General features: G+C 34.7%; 1 protein-coding gene and 1 long non-coding RNA gene across 2 annotated transcripts; both read right to left on the reverse strand.

Annotated features, from left to right (window-relative positions):
* Positions 1-552: 552 nt before the first annotated feature.
* On the reverse strand, positions 553-5,753 carry LOC115438190 (putative ferric-chelate reductase 1). The gene is made up of 6 exons (XM_030161624.1): positions 5,468-5,753; positions 5,152-5,343; positions 4,932-5,024; positions 4,701-4,833; positions 4,428-4,610; positions 553-1,775 (listed from the first exon to the last, which is right to left on the reverse strand). Exons 1-6 carry the CDS (start codon positions 5,720-5,722, stop codon positions 1,732-1,734), a joined length of 900 nt encoding a protein of 299 aa, XP_030017484.1. The 5' UTR covers positions 5,723-5,753; the 3' UTR covers positions 553-1,731.
* Position 5,754: 1 nt separating this feature from the next.
* LOC115438191 (uncharacterized) lies at positions 5,755-7,660 on the reverse strand. Its single transcript, XR_003938044.1, has 2 exons — positions 7,501-7,660; positions 5,755-6,135 (listed from the first exon to the last, which is right to left on the reverse strand). It is a non-coding gene; the product is annotated as an uncharacterized LOC115438191 (long non-coding RNA).
* Between the last annotated feature and the right edge of the window lie 7,114 nt (positions 7,661-14,774).

A 14,774-nucleotide genomic window follows, 5' to 3' on the forward strand; every position in this document is an offset into this window, starting at 1 on the left:
AAGCATTTCTCCAATTACGTTTGTCAGCAGCAGCAGTTGTAGTCCATACTGAAAATATGTCCAATCTTCGAGCTGATTACAGAAAATGTTCAGTTGTTGGTTGAACGGGACAGAGCAGCACAGCCAACAACCTGGAGGGGGCAGGGCCTGAAGTGGCTCATTTGCATTTAAAGGGCCAGCGCTCAAAACCACCTTTCTGGTGTCATTACTCAGAAATAGGGTTGAAGATGGACCTGTGGAGTTGAATTAATGAAGAATTCAGACCCAAGCATAGCATTTACAGTTTATGTAGACCACAGGTAAATGTTTGAAAATGTTAATTCAATTTAAAAAAAAAAGATAAATACCACTCCTTTAAATCCCAGAAACTCAAAAAAAAAAAAGTTAGACTCCAAGGTGCCAAAAATACTGTAATGTTCACTATGATGTAGATGCAAAATGACATAAGTGCAAAATGACAATGGTATGTCAGTCTATGTGCACATCCAGTTGTAAAACATTTGCTCTATCTTGCTACTGATGTTCAAAAATGATCACAAATGTCAGTCTGTGTACAGATGGAGAAACACGCAGACTTTATTCATCCCTTCAGAGAAACTGATGATACATTTATTAATCACAAATAAAACAATTTTCTTAAAATAGTTTATTTAAAAAATATTAATTACAACAGAACTGTTGCATAGCGCATTGTGCAAAATCAATGTAACCAACATATTTTTAATATAATTTAAAGCATCATTTGCATTTGTCCTCATACACACACATACAATCCACCAGTGAAGGCTTCATTCTGAGAACATTGTTGAATCTTCAACAATAATTACAGACAATACATTCTCAACCACTCATTCAGCATTCATACTTAACCAAGTATGGTTTAAAAACAAAACAAAAACAACACATACACATCTGCTATTAGCTGGCATCATTTCAAGTGAGGGAGCAATAAAAGACAAATGTTTTGTGTAGCCAATGTCACAGAAAAAAATCACCCAAAACAGTAAATAGTCACTAAAAGAGATGTCAGTGATGTGGGTTTAAGCGTAGACACCACAATTGGGCATCTACAGTGACATCTAGTGGTAAGTCACATATGTGTTTACTTCATTTTGGTTTGGTTTGTAGTTTGCTCACTTTAATTGCCATCACCCCAGGATTTACTCTTAGTGCAGAGAGTTTTTGGTTTTGCCTGAGAAAAAGTAGCTCATAGGACAGATTCCAGCGGTCCCGTGAGTGTAAAACGTATATTAAAATTAAACCTATTTTTTCCACACATGCAAAAACGATCTGAAACCAGTGGAATGCTCATAAATCAACCAATTCCTTCATTTCTATTTGCAGTGAGTTGACACTGTTAAAGTATGTTAATAAAAAATAAAAACAAATCAAGCATATATGACATATAGTAAACCCTATGGTAGATGTAGAGCTGGTTGTATGAGCTCCAACTAATAATTATTTCAAAATTAGTTGATCTTTTCTTTAAATTTGTATGAAAAAAGCTCCTTGAAATCTAGTTAAACGATGTCGTCAGAGAGTGTTTTTTCAATAATCGACCAACCTGAACTTAAAGCTGTTTCATTTACTCAGATATAAGACAAGAAAAAGAACGGTGGTGGTGGTGGTTCTGCAGATTAGAATTGTGCAATTGTGCAGTGCAGAATTGTCACATGTTGCAGTTCTACAGCTTAAAATTTAGCAGATGAACTCGTGGAAGTGTCAGATTCCTCATAGCATGGCCAGGCTCAGCACACCCAAAATGATCAGCATAGCTATAGAGAAGAGAGAACAACAAACAAAAATGAATATTTATTGGTCATCATGCAAATAAATGTTTTTTTCCACTACTCTTTTTGGACAAAACAGTTCATCAGGTTGCTCTTGTGATGGGAAATAACTAAATTTGGTCACATCACTCTTTTAACATATTATTAACTGAACATAAAACAAATGTCTTCATTCACTGTCATTGATCCAACTCCACTGGTTTTACTGGTGAATCAATGTTGTAGAGCAGGGGTGTCACATTCAGCTACATTTGATCTGAAGTGGGCCGGACCAGAAAAATAATAACATAATAACCTATAAATAATGACAACTCCAAATTTTTGTCTTTGTTTTAGTGTAAAAAAACCCCAAAACATTAAATTATGAAAATATTTACTTTTATAAACTATCCATAAAAAAAAAACTGAAAAAACTGAAAAAACTGCAATTTAAATTAAAAAAAACATAAGAAAATTTAGTGCAATTTTAACAATATTATTCCTCAACTTATCATTTCTACATGTGCATTATGGATCAGATCTACAAAGACACTAAACACTGAGGAACAGGAAGAAAAATTGTTAAAATTGTGTGTAATTTTCTTTAGACATTTCAGGTTGTTCATATTTGTTCAGGTTATTCACATTTTACTGTTACAGGATAGTTTGTAAATGTTAATATTTTCATAATTTAATGTTATTTTTTTTGCACTAAAACAAAGAAAAAAATTAAGTTGTTAATTCTATATTTTTTGGCTTAATTCAAGACTTTTTTTACTTAAGGATTTTTTTTTTTTGGCTTAATTCAAGACTTTTTTTTACTTAATTGAAGATTTTTCTTGTCTTAATTTAAGATTTTTTGTACTTAATTGAGGATTTTTTTTCTGTTTAATTCAAGATTTTTTGCTAAATTTGAGATTTTGGGGGGGGTTTAATTCAAGATTTTTTTTTTACTTAATTGAAGATTTTTTTTTTTTTTTTGGCTTAATTCAAGATTTTTTCCTTAATTCAAGCTAATTTTTTTTTTTTTTTCTTAATTCAATTTAAGACTGGAATTTTTGCACTTGGCAAAAACATCCCAGGGGCCAAACTGGACCCTTTGGCGGGCCACATTTGGCCCCCGGGCCGCATGTTTGACACCCCTGTTGTAGAAGATGACAGTGTTTCCATGTTCACTACGGCACCTCCGAACGTCCAAATGGGTCATATCTGATGACCATGAAAAGATGACAAACTGCATTTTACACCAATTATTTACATGTATTGATAGGATTAGTGGATCAACAGGTATTAAACAGTTTAGATCAGTAGATGGTTTTGGTTGCTATCAGATATTTGAGTCTTTATGGATTAATTAAAATTAAGATTAATGATGTTTAACCCATAAAGACCCAAACATCCATGATCAAAAGCATCTACTGATGTAAATGTTTAATAACCATCAATCCATTAATCCTGTCAATACATGTAAATAACTGGTTAAAATGCAGTTTGTCATCTTTTCATTTGGATATTCAGAGGCTCTGTAGTTACCGTGGAAACACAGTTATCTTCTACAACATTGATTCACCAGCAAAACCCATGGAGTTTGAGCGATGATAGTGGATGAACACGTTTGGATTTACATTCAGTTATTGATATATTTGCGGAAAAAGTCACTTTTTGTACAGTTTTCTCTGTTTTGATTTAATAACTTTTGCATTTAGCGGTGGATAATGGATGGAACTTTTGCATTTACTTTGAGTTTTCATGAACCTCTAAATCACAGATGTCAAACATGCGGCCCGGGGGCCAAAACTGGCCCGACAATTGTTCCAATCTGGCCCGCGAGATGAATTTACAAAGTGCAAAATGCAAAATTACCCTGAAGATATTAACAGTCAAGGGCATCAAACTCAAAAATAACAACATAATAACCTAGAAATAATGACTCCAAATGTTCTTCTTGGTTTAATATGAGAAAAATAATATGATATTATGCCTCTAGATAATGGCAACACCATTTTTTTTGTTTTTGATTTATTGCAAAGAACATTAAATTTTGATATCCTTTAACAATAAAAATGTCAATAACCGGAACAAATATGAACAACCTGGAATATCTAAAGAAAAATAAGTGTAATTTTAACAATATTCTGCCTGTTTTGTGCCGTGGTAGATCTGATCTGTAATGCACATGTAGAAATCATAAGTTGAGGCCTAATATTGATCAAATTGTACTTATTTTTCTTCAGAAATTTCAGTTTTTTTCCAATTATTCACATCGTTTTTGTTTTTGTATAGAAATAGTTTCATCATTTAAAGTTATTTTTCGCACTAAAAAATTTGGAGTTGTCATTATTTATAGGCTATTATGCTATTATTTGACTGGTCCAGCCCACTGGAGATTGTATCGGGCTGAATGTGGCCCCAGAAAGAAAATGAGTTTGACACCCCTGATCTAAATTAGGGAAATATAGGAAAACATATAATTTACAGTGAAAATTGCAAAAAACAGAGGATAATATCATACTAAATGCTGATAAATCACTTAAGAAAGGTTAAATAGAGAGAAAAATTCTTTTGGGAACTGACATAAAATTAGCACTGGGTCTTTATGGGTTGAAGACAATGATGTAAGCTTAAATATACCACGAAAAACAGACTTATTAACCCTACCTTGTGAGATGGACTGCTGGAGTGTGTTTGCGTTGCCTGTGGTGGCAACAGGAGTGGGTGCAGCCGTGGTTGCGTTGGTTGAGCTGGTTGAGGTGACGTTGTTGGTGACTGTTTGGTTAGCGTTTGTCAGGTCTACAACACCGGTCCTTATCTGGTCATTGGGGGTTCCAAGTGCACCATTAGCTGATAGTACAAAAAAAAACAAAGACTGTCACTGAAATGTTTGAAGAAATGCTCAATAATACAGTGCATGTAGGTTTTTAATATACTTACTGCTGTTGAATGATCCAGTGGAAACACTGAGACTAAAACCTGCCGCTCTCCTACTTGTATCTGGCACAGTGGCCGCAAATGTGCACTGGATTGTCCTGTTATTGACGCTTCCCTTCACATTGTTCACATTTAGCTATGGAGCACAAAAAGTTTATATTAGTTTAGCGCTCAACCTGTTCCCAACTGTAGGGAAATAAGTAGTTAGCATGATCCATCCCATGATGCACTCACTTTCGTTCGAGTCAGCGTGTTGCCGTTGCGGAAAGCGGAGATGAAAACAACTGTTCCGTTGTCATTTGCACAGATGTAAGTGGTGTCGTTTCCCTGTGGAACCAGAATATGTTGCCTCAGATATCTCACGTAAATGTCCTCATACAAACTACATGAGCAACTCAGGGTTAAAAGTTGATTATACACTCAGCTGTGTTTTAGTAAGTGAGTTATAACATACCGTTGACCCGCTTGGTGTCAAGGTGCAAGCCAAATAGCCGTCAGACTCCCCTGAAAGCCCAAACTCAAAGTTCTGACCACTGGTCTGCCTGGCTGCGAGAAAGAAACACGAGCCTGTTGCGTTGGGATTGCAATCAGAGGGCTGAGCTGCACAGAGCTGTTGGGTTCCACATCCGGTATTAGTGACGGGATCCTGCAAAGGAGATGAGATAAATCCTGATGTGCACTGTGATCAAATTCAGAAGCAAATGTAAAGATAAAGATAAAGGTACATTTTTGATCAAAACTGCTGTGCTCAGTTTTAAAGGAGCGCTTACTTGAAGGACTGTGACTGTGGTGTTAGGCGTCAGTGGGGGCGCTGTGGTGGTAGCTGGTGCCATCGTTGCGTTTGGCGCCATCGTTACTTGTGGTGCCATCGTTGCGTTTGACGCCGCCGTTGTTGCCTGTGGTGCCATTGTTGCGTTTGACGCCGCCGTTGTTGCCTGTGGTGCCATTGTTGCGTTTGACGCCGCCGTTGTTGCCTGTGGTGCCATTGTTGCGTTTGACGCCGCTGTTGTTGCCTGTGGTGCCATCGTTGCATTCAACGCCGCCGTTGTTGCCTGTGGTGCCATCGTTGCGTTTGACGCCACCGTTGTTGCCTGTGGTGCCATCGTTGCGTTTGACGCCACCGTTGTTGCCTGTGGTGCCATCGTTGCGTTTGACGCCACCGTTGTTGCCTGTGGTGCCATCGTTGCGTTTGATGCCGCCGTTGTTGCTTGTGGTGTCATTGTTACGTTTGATGCCGCCGTTGTTGCTTGTGGTGTCATCGTTGCGTTTGACGCCGCCGTTGTTGCTTGTGGTGTCATTGTTGCGTTTGATGCCATTGTTGCGTTTGATGCCGTTGTTGCTTGTGGTGTCATTGTTGTGTTTGATTGTGCTCTGGTACCGACACACATCCAGCACAGCGTCACAAACATAGCGGTGAAAACAAGTTTGCTGTCCATGTCTGCAGAGATAGGACAAAGTTAGTTATTCATAAATTTAGCAAAACAGTTCACCGTAGTTCAATAGTTTGGTAAAGGTACGCTTCAACCAAAGCATCACACTGTTCCTGAGAATTTAAAGACTCATGGGTTGCAGGTGTTTTTTGTTTTTTTTTAAACCGTATTGTAGACTGGCAGGTATTTAATGCTGACGTGGAACAGTTCATTTGTTTGATCTGTTGAAAACTGTGATGTGGCAAACATTGTCCCGATAGGGTTACTCGCTAACATTTACTGTTGATTCAACAGAGCAAATATGAGGTGATAACGTTGTGTAAATATCCAGTGGCGATCACTTTCACAGGGTGACGCAGAACCTTTTAGTAAAGAAAAATGTCATATATTGTACTGTATATTATGACATACAGTATATTCACAATAATAAATCATTTTGTTATAACTAGGATAAATCTTAAATGATCCATATCTGTATTTATGTATCTATCTAGGTTCTCAGTGCATGTGCAACCATAATGTAAATATGTAAATGATATTTAATTTTTTTAATTTAATTCTATATTTGGGTCAAAACACAGTAGAGCGAACTTTAATTGACTGCCATTCCAACATTTATTTCAGTATAAAGTTTTGGATAATCCCTTATGGTCCAACTAAAGCAAAAATAAATTTAAAAGTAAAAATGTAGGTCATTTAGCAACACTAATTTGTCAAATTGTCTCTAAAATGTCCCATCAGAGAGATTTCAAATACCATGTTTTGACCCTTTCATATAATTTTTTATTTTGAACTTTCTCTTTATATTTCATTCTTTCACTTATTTTTGGTTTTTTTTTTCTACTTGTCTCTTTCTCTATACTTGCTTGTTGTATATTGCTGCTGTTAACTGCGAAATATCGTATCTTATCTGTATCTATTAGGCTTCAGGTTAAGGTTAATCATTTTCTGGGAAAAAAAAAAGTGTACTATTAATTTCTTCTCTTTTTTCTTTTATGGAATATATATCTAAGCTTACCGGGAATTTCATAAATGTTTGTAATTACATTGATTTTTGACTGATTCTTCCTGAAATGTTCCTAATGATTATTTATTTTCTCAAATATAGTCAATTCTAGTAATAGATAAACGTGAATTTGAAATCAAAATGACACCAGTAATTAAATAGTTATCATAACAAACAGTTTTTTTTATAAATGATTTTAACTGTAACCAATTCCTGAAATATTCACACAAATTTTTCTATAATTTTTTTTATATTAATTACCTTAATAATTTGAGTTCCAGTTATAAAACTATAATAAACCCATACATTTTTTTTTTTTTTTTTACAACAAATCGCTCCATTAGTATTTTTCCAAAAGTAAGCTTACCTGTAGATCTTTTTGGTTTCTAGTTGATAAGGTACAGCAGTTCCGTTGGGTGGTATGTATTCTCAGATGTGGCTTTCAGCAGGAGTCCGGCTCCTCAGATGTACTTGACAGGTTTCCAGGTAAAGATGTGACACCTGTTCATCCTGGTTCGCTATTTAAACCTGGGAGGAGGAAAAAAAAAGGTATCAGTGAGATGGAAAAAACACAATGTCTCTGACATAATAGAGGATGTCTCTAGAGGATGGGGCCTGAACCAGGTGCTTAAGGGCATGGACTGTATAGGAAACCAGGGGATTTTTTTTTGCCAAGTCATTTCTCAGCAGTTGGTGCAATGTCCCAAAAATAAAATTATACAACACCTCATATATTTGTATTCCATTTTAGTTTTTTAATGAATTTAAGTGAAAGGATGATTTACTAATTTTGATGGCAGGCATTTTTAATCCTTTAGATAGCTGGTGATTTGCAACTTTTTTTTATTTTAAGTTAAATTTAAGTGACATTTTCACCCTGAAATAGACTGTGACGGGTTTGGCGGTATCAAAACAGCTGGAAAAAAAAAAAAAAAAGTGTGTGCAAAGAAAACAATGATATGGAAAGATAATTATATTGTGCTGTTGCTGACGTGACAGGTTGTGTTTTTTTTGTGTGGTCATTCTAAAACAATTTGAGGTATTTGTGGGTCTTTTGTCTTTTTACCTCAAGGCTCATAATAGTGTGTAATTTGTAAATTTAGTCGCCTCAAACACACTTCTATCTCCGTGCTTCTGAGTGTGTATTTTGTTTTAAATAAGGTAAATAGAGAATGTTTGTTTATGGGCACAAGTCATGCAGGTTGCAATACAATACCAGTCATGAGATCTGTGACACCACCAAAAACTGGTTTGTCCTCTGCGTTGGACATTCGTCTGTTTGCCTCAATATCACCATTGTGTTGTGTGTTTCCCTATGAACCACTCCTGGTGATTCTATTGAACAGGCAAGTTAAGGCAAAGAAGGATCGCAAATGATAGACAGTGGTGATCATTAAATTAGCCTTGCACTCAAATAAAAAAAAAAAAAAAAAAAAGAAAAGGAATTACACTGTCATACATCAGTCCAATCCAACTTTATTTGTTAAACACTTTAAAACATCCGCAGTGGACCAAAGTGCTGTAAAGAAGAAGGAATAAAAAGTAAATAAAAGAATAAAATACAACAATAGATTAAAAGACAAAGAACTGTACAAAAAAGGAAACAGTACTGTACAGAAGAATAAATAAAACCAGAATAAAAAAATAAAATACAACAATAGATTAAAAGACATAGAACTGTACATAAAAGGAAACAGTGCTGTACAGAAAAATAAATAAAAACTAAATAAAAGAATAAAATACAAAAATAGATTAAAAGACAAAGAACTGTATAAAAAAAAAGGAAAAAGTGCTGTACAGAAGAATAAATAAAAAGTAAATAAAAGAATAAAATACAACAATAGATTAAAAGACATAGAACTGTACAAAAAAGGAAACAGTGCTGTACAGAAAAATAAATAAAAACTAAATAAAAGAATAAAATACAAGAATGGATTAAAAAAAATAGAGCTATACAAAAAAAAAGGAAACAGTACTGTACAGAAGAATAAATAAAAAACAAAATAAAACAATAAAATACAAGAATAGATTAAAAGACAAAGAACTGTATAAAAAAAAGGAAACAGTGCTGTACAGAAGAATAAATAAAAAGTAAATAAAATAATAAAATACAACAATAGCTTAAAAGACGTGGAACTGCACAAAAAGAGGTAACTACTGTACAGAAGAATAAATAAAAACAAATTAAAGAATGAAATACAAGAATAGATTAAAAGACACAGAACTGTAATAAAAAAGGAAACAGTGCTGTACAGACGAATAAATAAAAAGTAAATTAAAGAATAAAATACAAGAATAGATTAAAAACACAGAGCTGTACAAAAAAAGGAAACAGTACTGTACAGAAGAATAAATAAAACCAAAATAAAAGAATAAAATAAAAGAATGGATTAAAACAGAATTGTACAAAAAAGGAAACTACTGTACAGAAGAACAAATAAAAACTAAAAAAAAGAATAAAATACAAGAATAGATTAAAAGAACTGTACAAGAAGAGGTAACTACTGTACAGAAGAATAAATAAAAACTAAATAAAAGAATGAAATACAACAATAGATGAAAAAACATCAGATTTTAACCCATAACAACCCAGTGCTACTTTTATGGCAGTTCCTAAATGAATTTTTCTCTATATTTAACCATTTTGAGGTGATTTATCAACATTTATGACAGTGTCCTCGGTATTTAGCACTTTTCAAGCGAAATCATGTATTTTCCTACATTTAATTCGCCGATGTAAAAACAAGAATGTCTACGGCATCTACGACCACAGACAGGTGTGGACTCTACCACTGCCCTGTTAAAGCCCCTGATGGACGAGGACAACATGTGTTTGTAGATAGTTTTACACGACATTATAAATAGTTTGTTGTTTTGCTCAAGGGTCAAGGTTACTTTATTTATACCCGTGGGTAGATTTGTTTTGCAAATGTACTGATTGCTTTTGGCATTACAAAAGAACATACATTGAACCAGTTAGGCAGGTACTGGATCGAGCGTCCAGACAGGACAAAAAGTGCTCAGTGTTCCACCATTCATAAGTATAGCAGCATGGATAAGTAAAAGAATAAAAGAAAAAATAAATAAGATCAAATAAATAAAAACAAGATACAATAAAAACCCAGAGAAGATAAAAACAATCTGGGATAAAAACCAGGATAAGAACATAAAATTTAACAATTGGATGTCACATTAATAATACATAGAGCAAAGAAATAGAATAAATAGCTAAAATAAGTAAATAAAGTGCAATGTCACTATTTCTTATTGAACTCAGTGACGGCGACAGAAACAAAGCTGTTTTGATAACGCTGTGTCCTGCACCTTGGGACCAAAAACCCTATTTTTATTTCTCATTTCTTTTATGTTTGTTCGATTAACCCTTTCATGCATGAATTATGAGAACCTTAGTCAATATTTTCTCTGGAGTGTTTTATTCCTCTTTAGGCATGAAAAAAACAATGCAATAAAAAAAAAAATTATGAATCTATTTTTCATGGAGTTAAAAAATGTCCACTCAGCTGGACATTTCTTAACTCCATGAAAATGTAAATAATTATTTTCAAATACAGTTTGTCATCTTGTCATGGTCATCAGATATGACCCATTTGGATGTTCAGAGGCTCCGTAGTTACCGTGGAAACACAGTCATCTTCTACAACACTGATTCACCAGTAAAACCCATGAAGTCGGATCAATGACAGTGGATGGAGACACTTCATTAATGATACATTTGCTGAAAAAGTCACTTTTTTTTCCTGTTTTCCCTGTTTCTGATCTAATATCCTTTGAATTTACTCTGAGTTTTAATGAACAGCGTCATCATCAGCAGATTAAATATAATAAAATACCTACTTTACACTGAAAAAACGCTAAATACAGAGGATAATATAATAATAAATGGTGACAAATCACTTAAGAAAGGTTAAATAGAGGGAAAAAAAAAACATTTGGGAACTGCAATCAAAGAAACACTGGGTCTTTATGGGTTAAATATTAGTAACATTTTATTTCCTAGCCTTTATAATGCAGATATTATGCAGGTACTGTTATAGACGTTCAGGTTAAATTACATTATAGAATAGCTGTCCACTGTAGTGACCATATGCATGAAAGGGTTAATGTATTTAGTTTGCTTTATTCGCACATTTGTTTGTTTATTAAACCACTATATAGTTGTGATAGTGTTCATTATATAGTTCCATATAGATCACAGGTGTCAAATATGCGACTCAGGGGCCAAAACTGACCCGCCAAAGGTTCCAATCTGGCCCACGAGATGAATTTACAAAGTGCAAAATGCAAAAATTACCCAGAAGATATTAACAGTTAAGTGCAAACTCCAAAATAACAGCATAACAACCTAGAAATAATGACTCCAAATCTTCTTCTTCTTCTTCTTCTTCTTCTTGGTTTAATGTGAAAAAAATCATATGATATTATGCCTCTAAATCAGGGGGTGTCAAACTCATTTTAGTTCAGGGGCCACATTCAGCTACATTTGATCTGAAGTGGGCCGAACCAGTAAAATAATAACATGAAAATATAAAAATAATGTCAACTTCGAACTTTTCTCTACGTTTAACAGCGAAAAAAGTAAATTTACATTATGAAAAGTTTTACATCTACAAACTATCCTTTCAAACAATGTGAATAACACGAACAAACTGAAAAAATAAACGTGATTTTAACAATATTCTGCCTCAGTTTATCATTTTACACATGTACATTATAACGTACAGATTACAGTGGATCAACAAATACACAAAACATTTAAAAGAACAGACAGAATCTTGTTAAAATTGTACTTCTCTTACAACATTTCAGGTTGTCCATATTTATTCAGGTTATTCACATTTTTTGTGAAATTATTCTTTGTTTTAGTGGAAATACATGAAAATATTTGGAGTTGTCATTATTTCTATGTTATTATGTTAGTATTTGACTGGTCCTGCCCACTGGAGATTGAATTGTTCTGAATGTGGAACCTGAACTAAAATGATGCTAACATCTTAGTGTAATTTTTGCATTTCACAAATTCATCCCAAGGGCCCAACTGGACCCTTTGGTGGGCCGGATTTGGCCCCCGGGCCGCATGTTTGACACCTGTGCTCTAAATAATGGCAACACCAATTTTTTCTCTTTATTTATTGCAAAGAAGATTAAATTCTGATATCCTTTAATAATAAAACGTCAATAACCTGAACAACTAGAAGCACTCGGAGAGCGCAGACCTCCGCCAAGGCTGATCAGTGGACCCCCCCGTGGGCCCCCCCACCCCCGATCACCAGCAAAATTTAATCATTTCTTCCTTATCCCATTTCCAACAAACCCTGAAAATTTCATCCAAATCTGTCCATAACTTTTTGAGTTATGTTGCACACTAACGGACAGACAAACAAACAGACAAACAAACAAACAAACCCTGGCAAAAACATAACCTCCTTGGCGGAGGTAAAAATATGAACAACCTGAAATATCTAAAGAAAAATAAGTGGAATTTTAACAATATTCTGCCTGTTTTGTGTCTTGGTAGATCTGATCTGTAATGCACATGTAGAAATCATAAGTTGAGGCCTAATATTGATCAAATTGTACTTATTTTTCTTCAGAAATTTCATTTTTTTCCCAGTTATTCACATCTTTTTTTGTTTTGGATAGAAATAGTTTCATCATTTAATGTTATTTTTTGCACTGTCATTATTTATAGGTTTTTCTGCTATTATTTAACTGGTCTGGCCCACTGGAGATCAAACTGGGCTGAATGTGGCCCCGGAAAGAAAATGAGTTTGACACCCCTGATATAGATGTTCAAGTTCAGTTTGCATTCATGTGTCTCCCTCTCCTCCTCCTCTCCCCCAGGCTCTCTCTTTTTTTTTTCTCTTCCTTTACCCTCTCTCTTTTACCCCAACTGGTCCTATCGGTTGTCCATCCTCCAGGAGTCTGGGTCTGCTCCAGGTTTCTGCTGTTACAAGGAAGTTTTTCCTCACCACAGTCACCAGTCACAAGTGTTTCCTTCTGGAGGATTCTGTTCGGTTTCTGTAAACTGACTTTAGAGTCTGGTTTCAACTGGCTCTACATGTCAAATGTCATGAGGTAACTTGTGTTATGATTTGGCACTAGGCCTATGTAAATAAAATTGGATTGACTGATTCAACTCCATGGGTTTTAATGGTTAATCAGTGAAGATGACGGTGTTTCCACGTTCGCTGTGGAGCCTCTGAACGTCCAAATGGGTCATATCTGATTAGGATTTAACCCTTTCATGCATGAATTGTGAGAACCTTAGTCAAGATTTTTTCCTTCAGTGTTTTTTTTCCTCCTTAGGCATGAAAAAAAACCAATGCGATCGAGTTTTTTTTTCCTATGGAGTTACAAAAATATCCATGCATTTAATTTTTGTAAAGAAGCATATGTTTAAAACCCAATATCAGAAAGTGATATGAAAACAATGAAATAAAAACATTTTTAATGCTGCTAATCTGATGTCTTCTCACATTTTAACATATTCTAATGCTAGTAATTACTCACTTCATGGAGATAATATGCAAAAAAAAACCTGTCTTGTCTAACAAAGAACAATTGATTTACTCTTTAACATGTTAGTGCAGATCAGGTTTATCAAGAACAGCAAAGTTACAGTAATGGTCTGAATGTCAGTGTACAGGGGTTGGACAAAATAATGGAAACACCTTAAAAAATCAACAAAATATAATTTAATATGGTGTAGGTCCGCCTTTTGCGGCAATTACAGCCTCAATTCTCCGAGGTATTGATTCATACAACTTGTGAATTGTTTCCAAAGGAATTTTAAGCCATTCTTCAGTTAGAATACCCTCCAACTCTTTTAGAGACGATGGCGGTGGAAATCGACGTCTTACTTGAATCTCTAAAACTGACCATAAATGCTCAATAATGTTGAGGTCTGGGGACTGTGCCGGCCATACGAGATGCTCAACTTCATTAGAATGTTCCTCATGCCATTCTTTAACAATTCTAGCTGTATGGATTGGGGCATTATCATCTTGAGGTGAAGGTGTTTCCATTATTTTGTCCAACCCCTGTATGGGATGGTGCGTAAGTGTTCACTGTGTTGGCTGATATGGAACTAAAACAAAAAAACCCATGAATGTACAAGAGAACAGCTGGAGAAGAACTGTCCACTGGAGTGGCCTATGCATGAAAGGGTTAAAGCGGAGAAACTGCATTTTACCTCAGTTATTTACATGTATTGATAGAATTAGTGGATCAATGGGTATTAAATAGTTTAGATCAGTAAATGCTTTTGGTTGCCGATGGCTGTTAAGGTCTTTATGGGTTAAGGAAAAGTCATTTCTTTCACAGTAATGGACATAGATGTGTAGACCCAGTGAATACTGTACATCAGTATTTTTCAACCTTGGGGTCAGGACCCCACGTGGGGTTACCTGGAATTTAAATGGGGTCACCTGAAATTTCTAGTAATTGATTAAAAAAAACAAAAAAACTTACAAATAAAAAATATACAGGGTGGGGAAGCAAAATTTACAATATTTTGAGGCAGGGATTGAAAGACAGTGTATGACAGTGTATGACAGTGAAAGTCATGAGAATTTATTTGCCACAAGAAAATTGACATAATAGAAAATGTTTTTATTCTAT

Source organism: Sphaeramia orbicularis, chromosome 18 (assembly GCF_902148855.1).
Source record: "Sphaeramia orbicularis chromosome 18, fSphaOr1.1, whole genome shotgun sequence".
Classification (NCBI taxonomy): Eukaryota; Metazoa; Chordata; class Actinopteri; order Kurtiformes; family Apogonidae; genus Sphaeramia; species Sphaeramia orbicularis.

Excerpts from the sequence above, each read along its gene's own strand:
- LOC115438190 (XM_030161624.1), bottom strand. The coding sequence starts at position 5,722 with ATGGCACCACAGGCAACAACAGCGGCGTCAAACGCAACAATGGCACCA. Across the intron at positions 5,344-5,467 it reads CCACAGTCACAGTCCTTCAA|GATCCCGTCACTAATACCGG; the intron begins GTAAGCGCTCCT and ends TCTCCTTTGCAG. Across the intron at positions 4,834-4,931 it reads ACACGCTGACTCGAACGAAA|CTAAATGTGAACAATGTGAA; the intron begins GTGAGTGCATCA and ends TGTGCTCCATAG.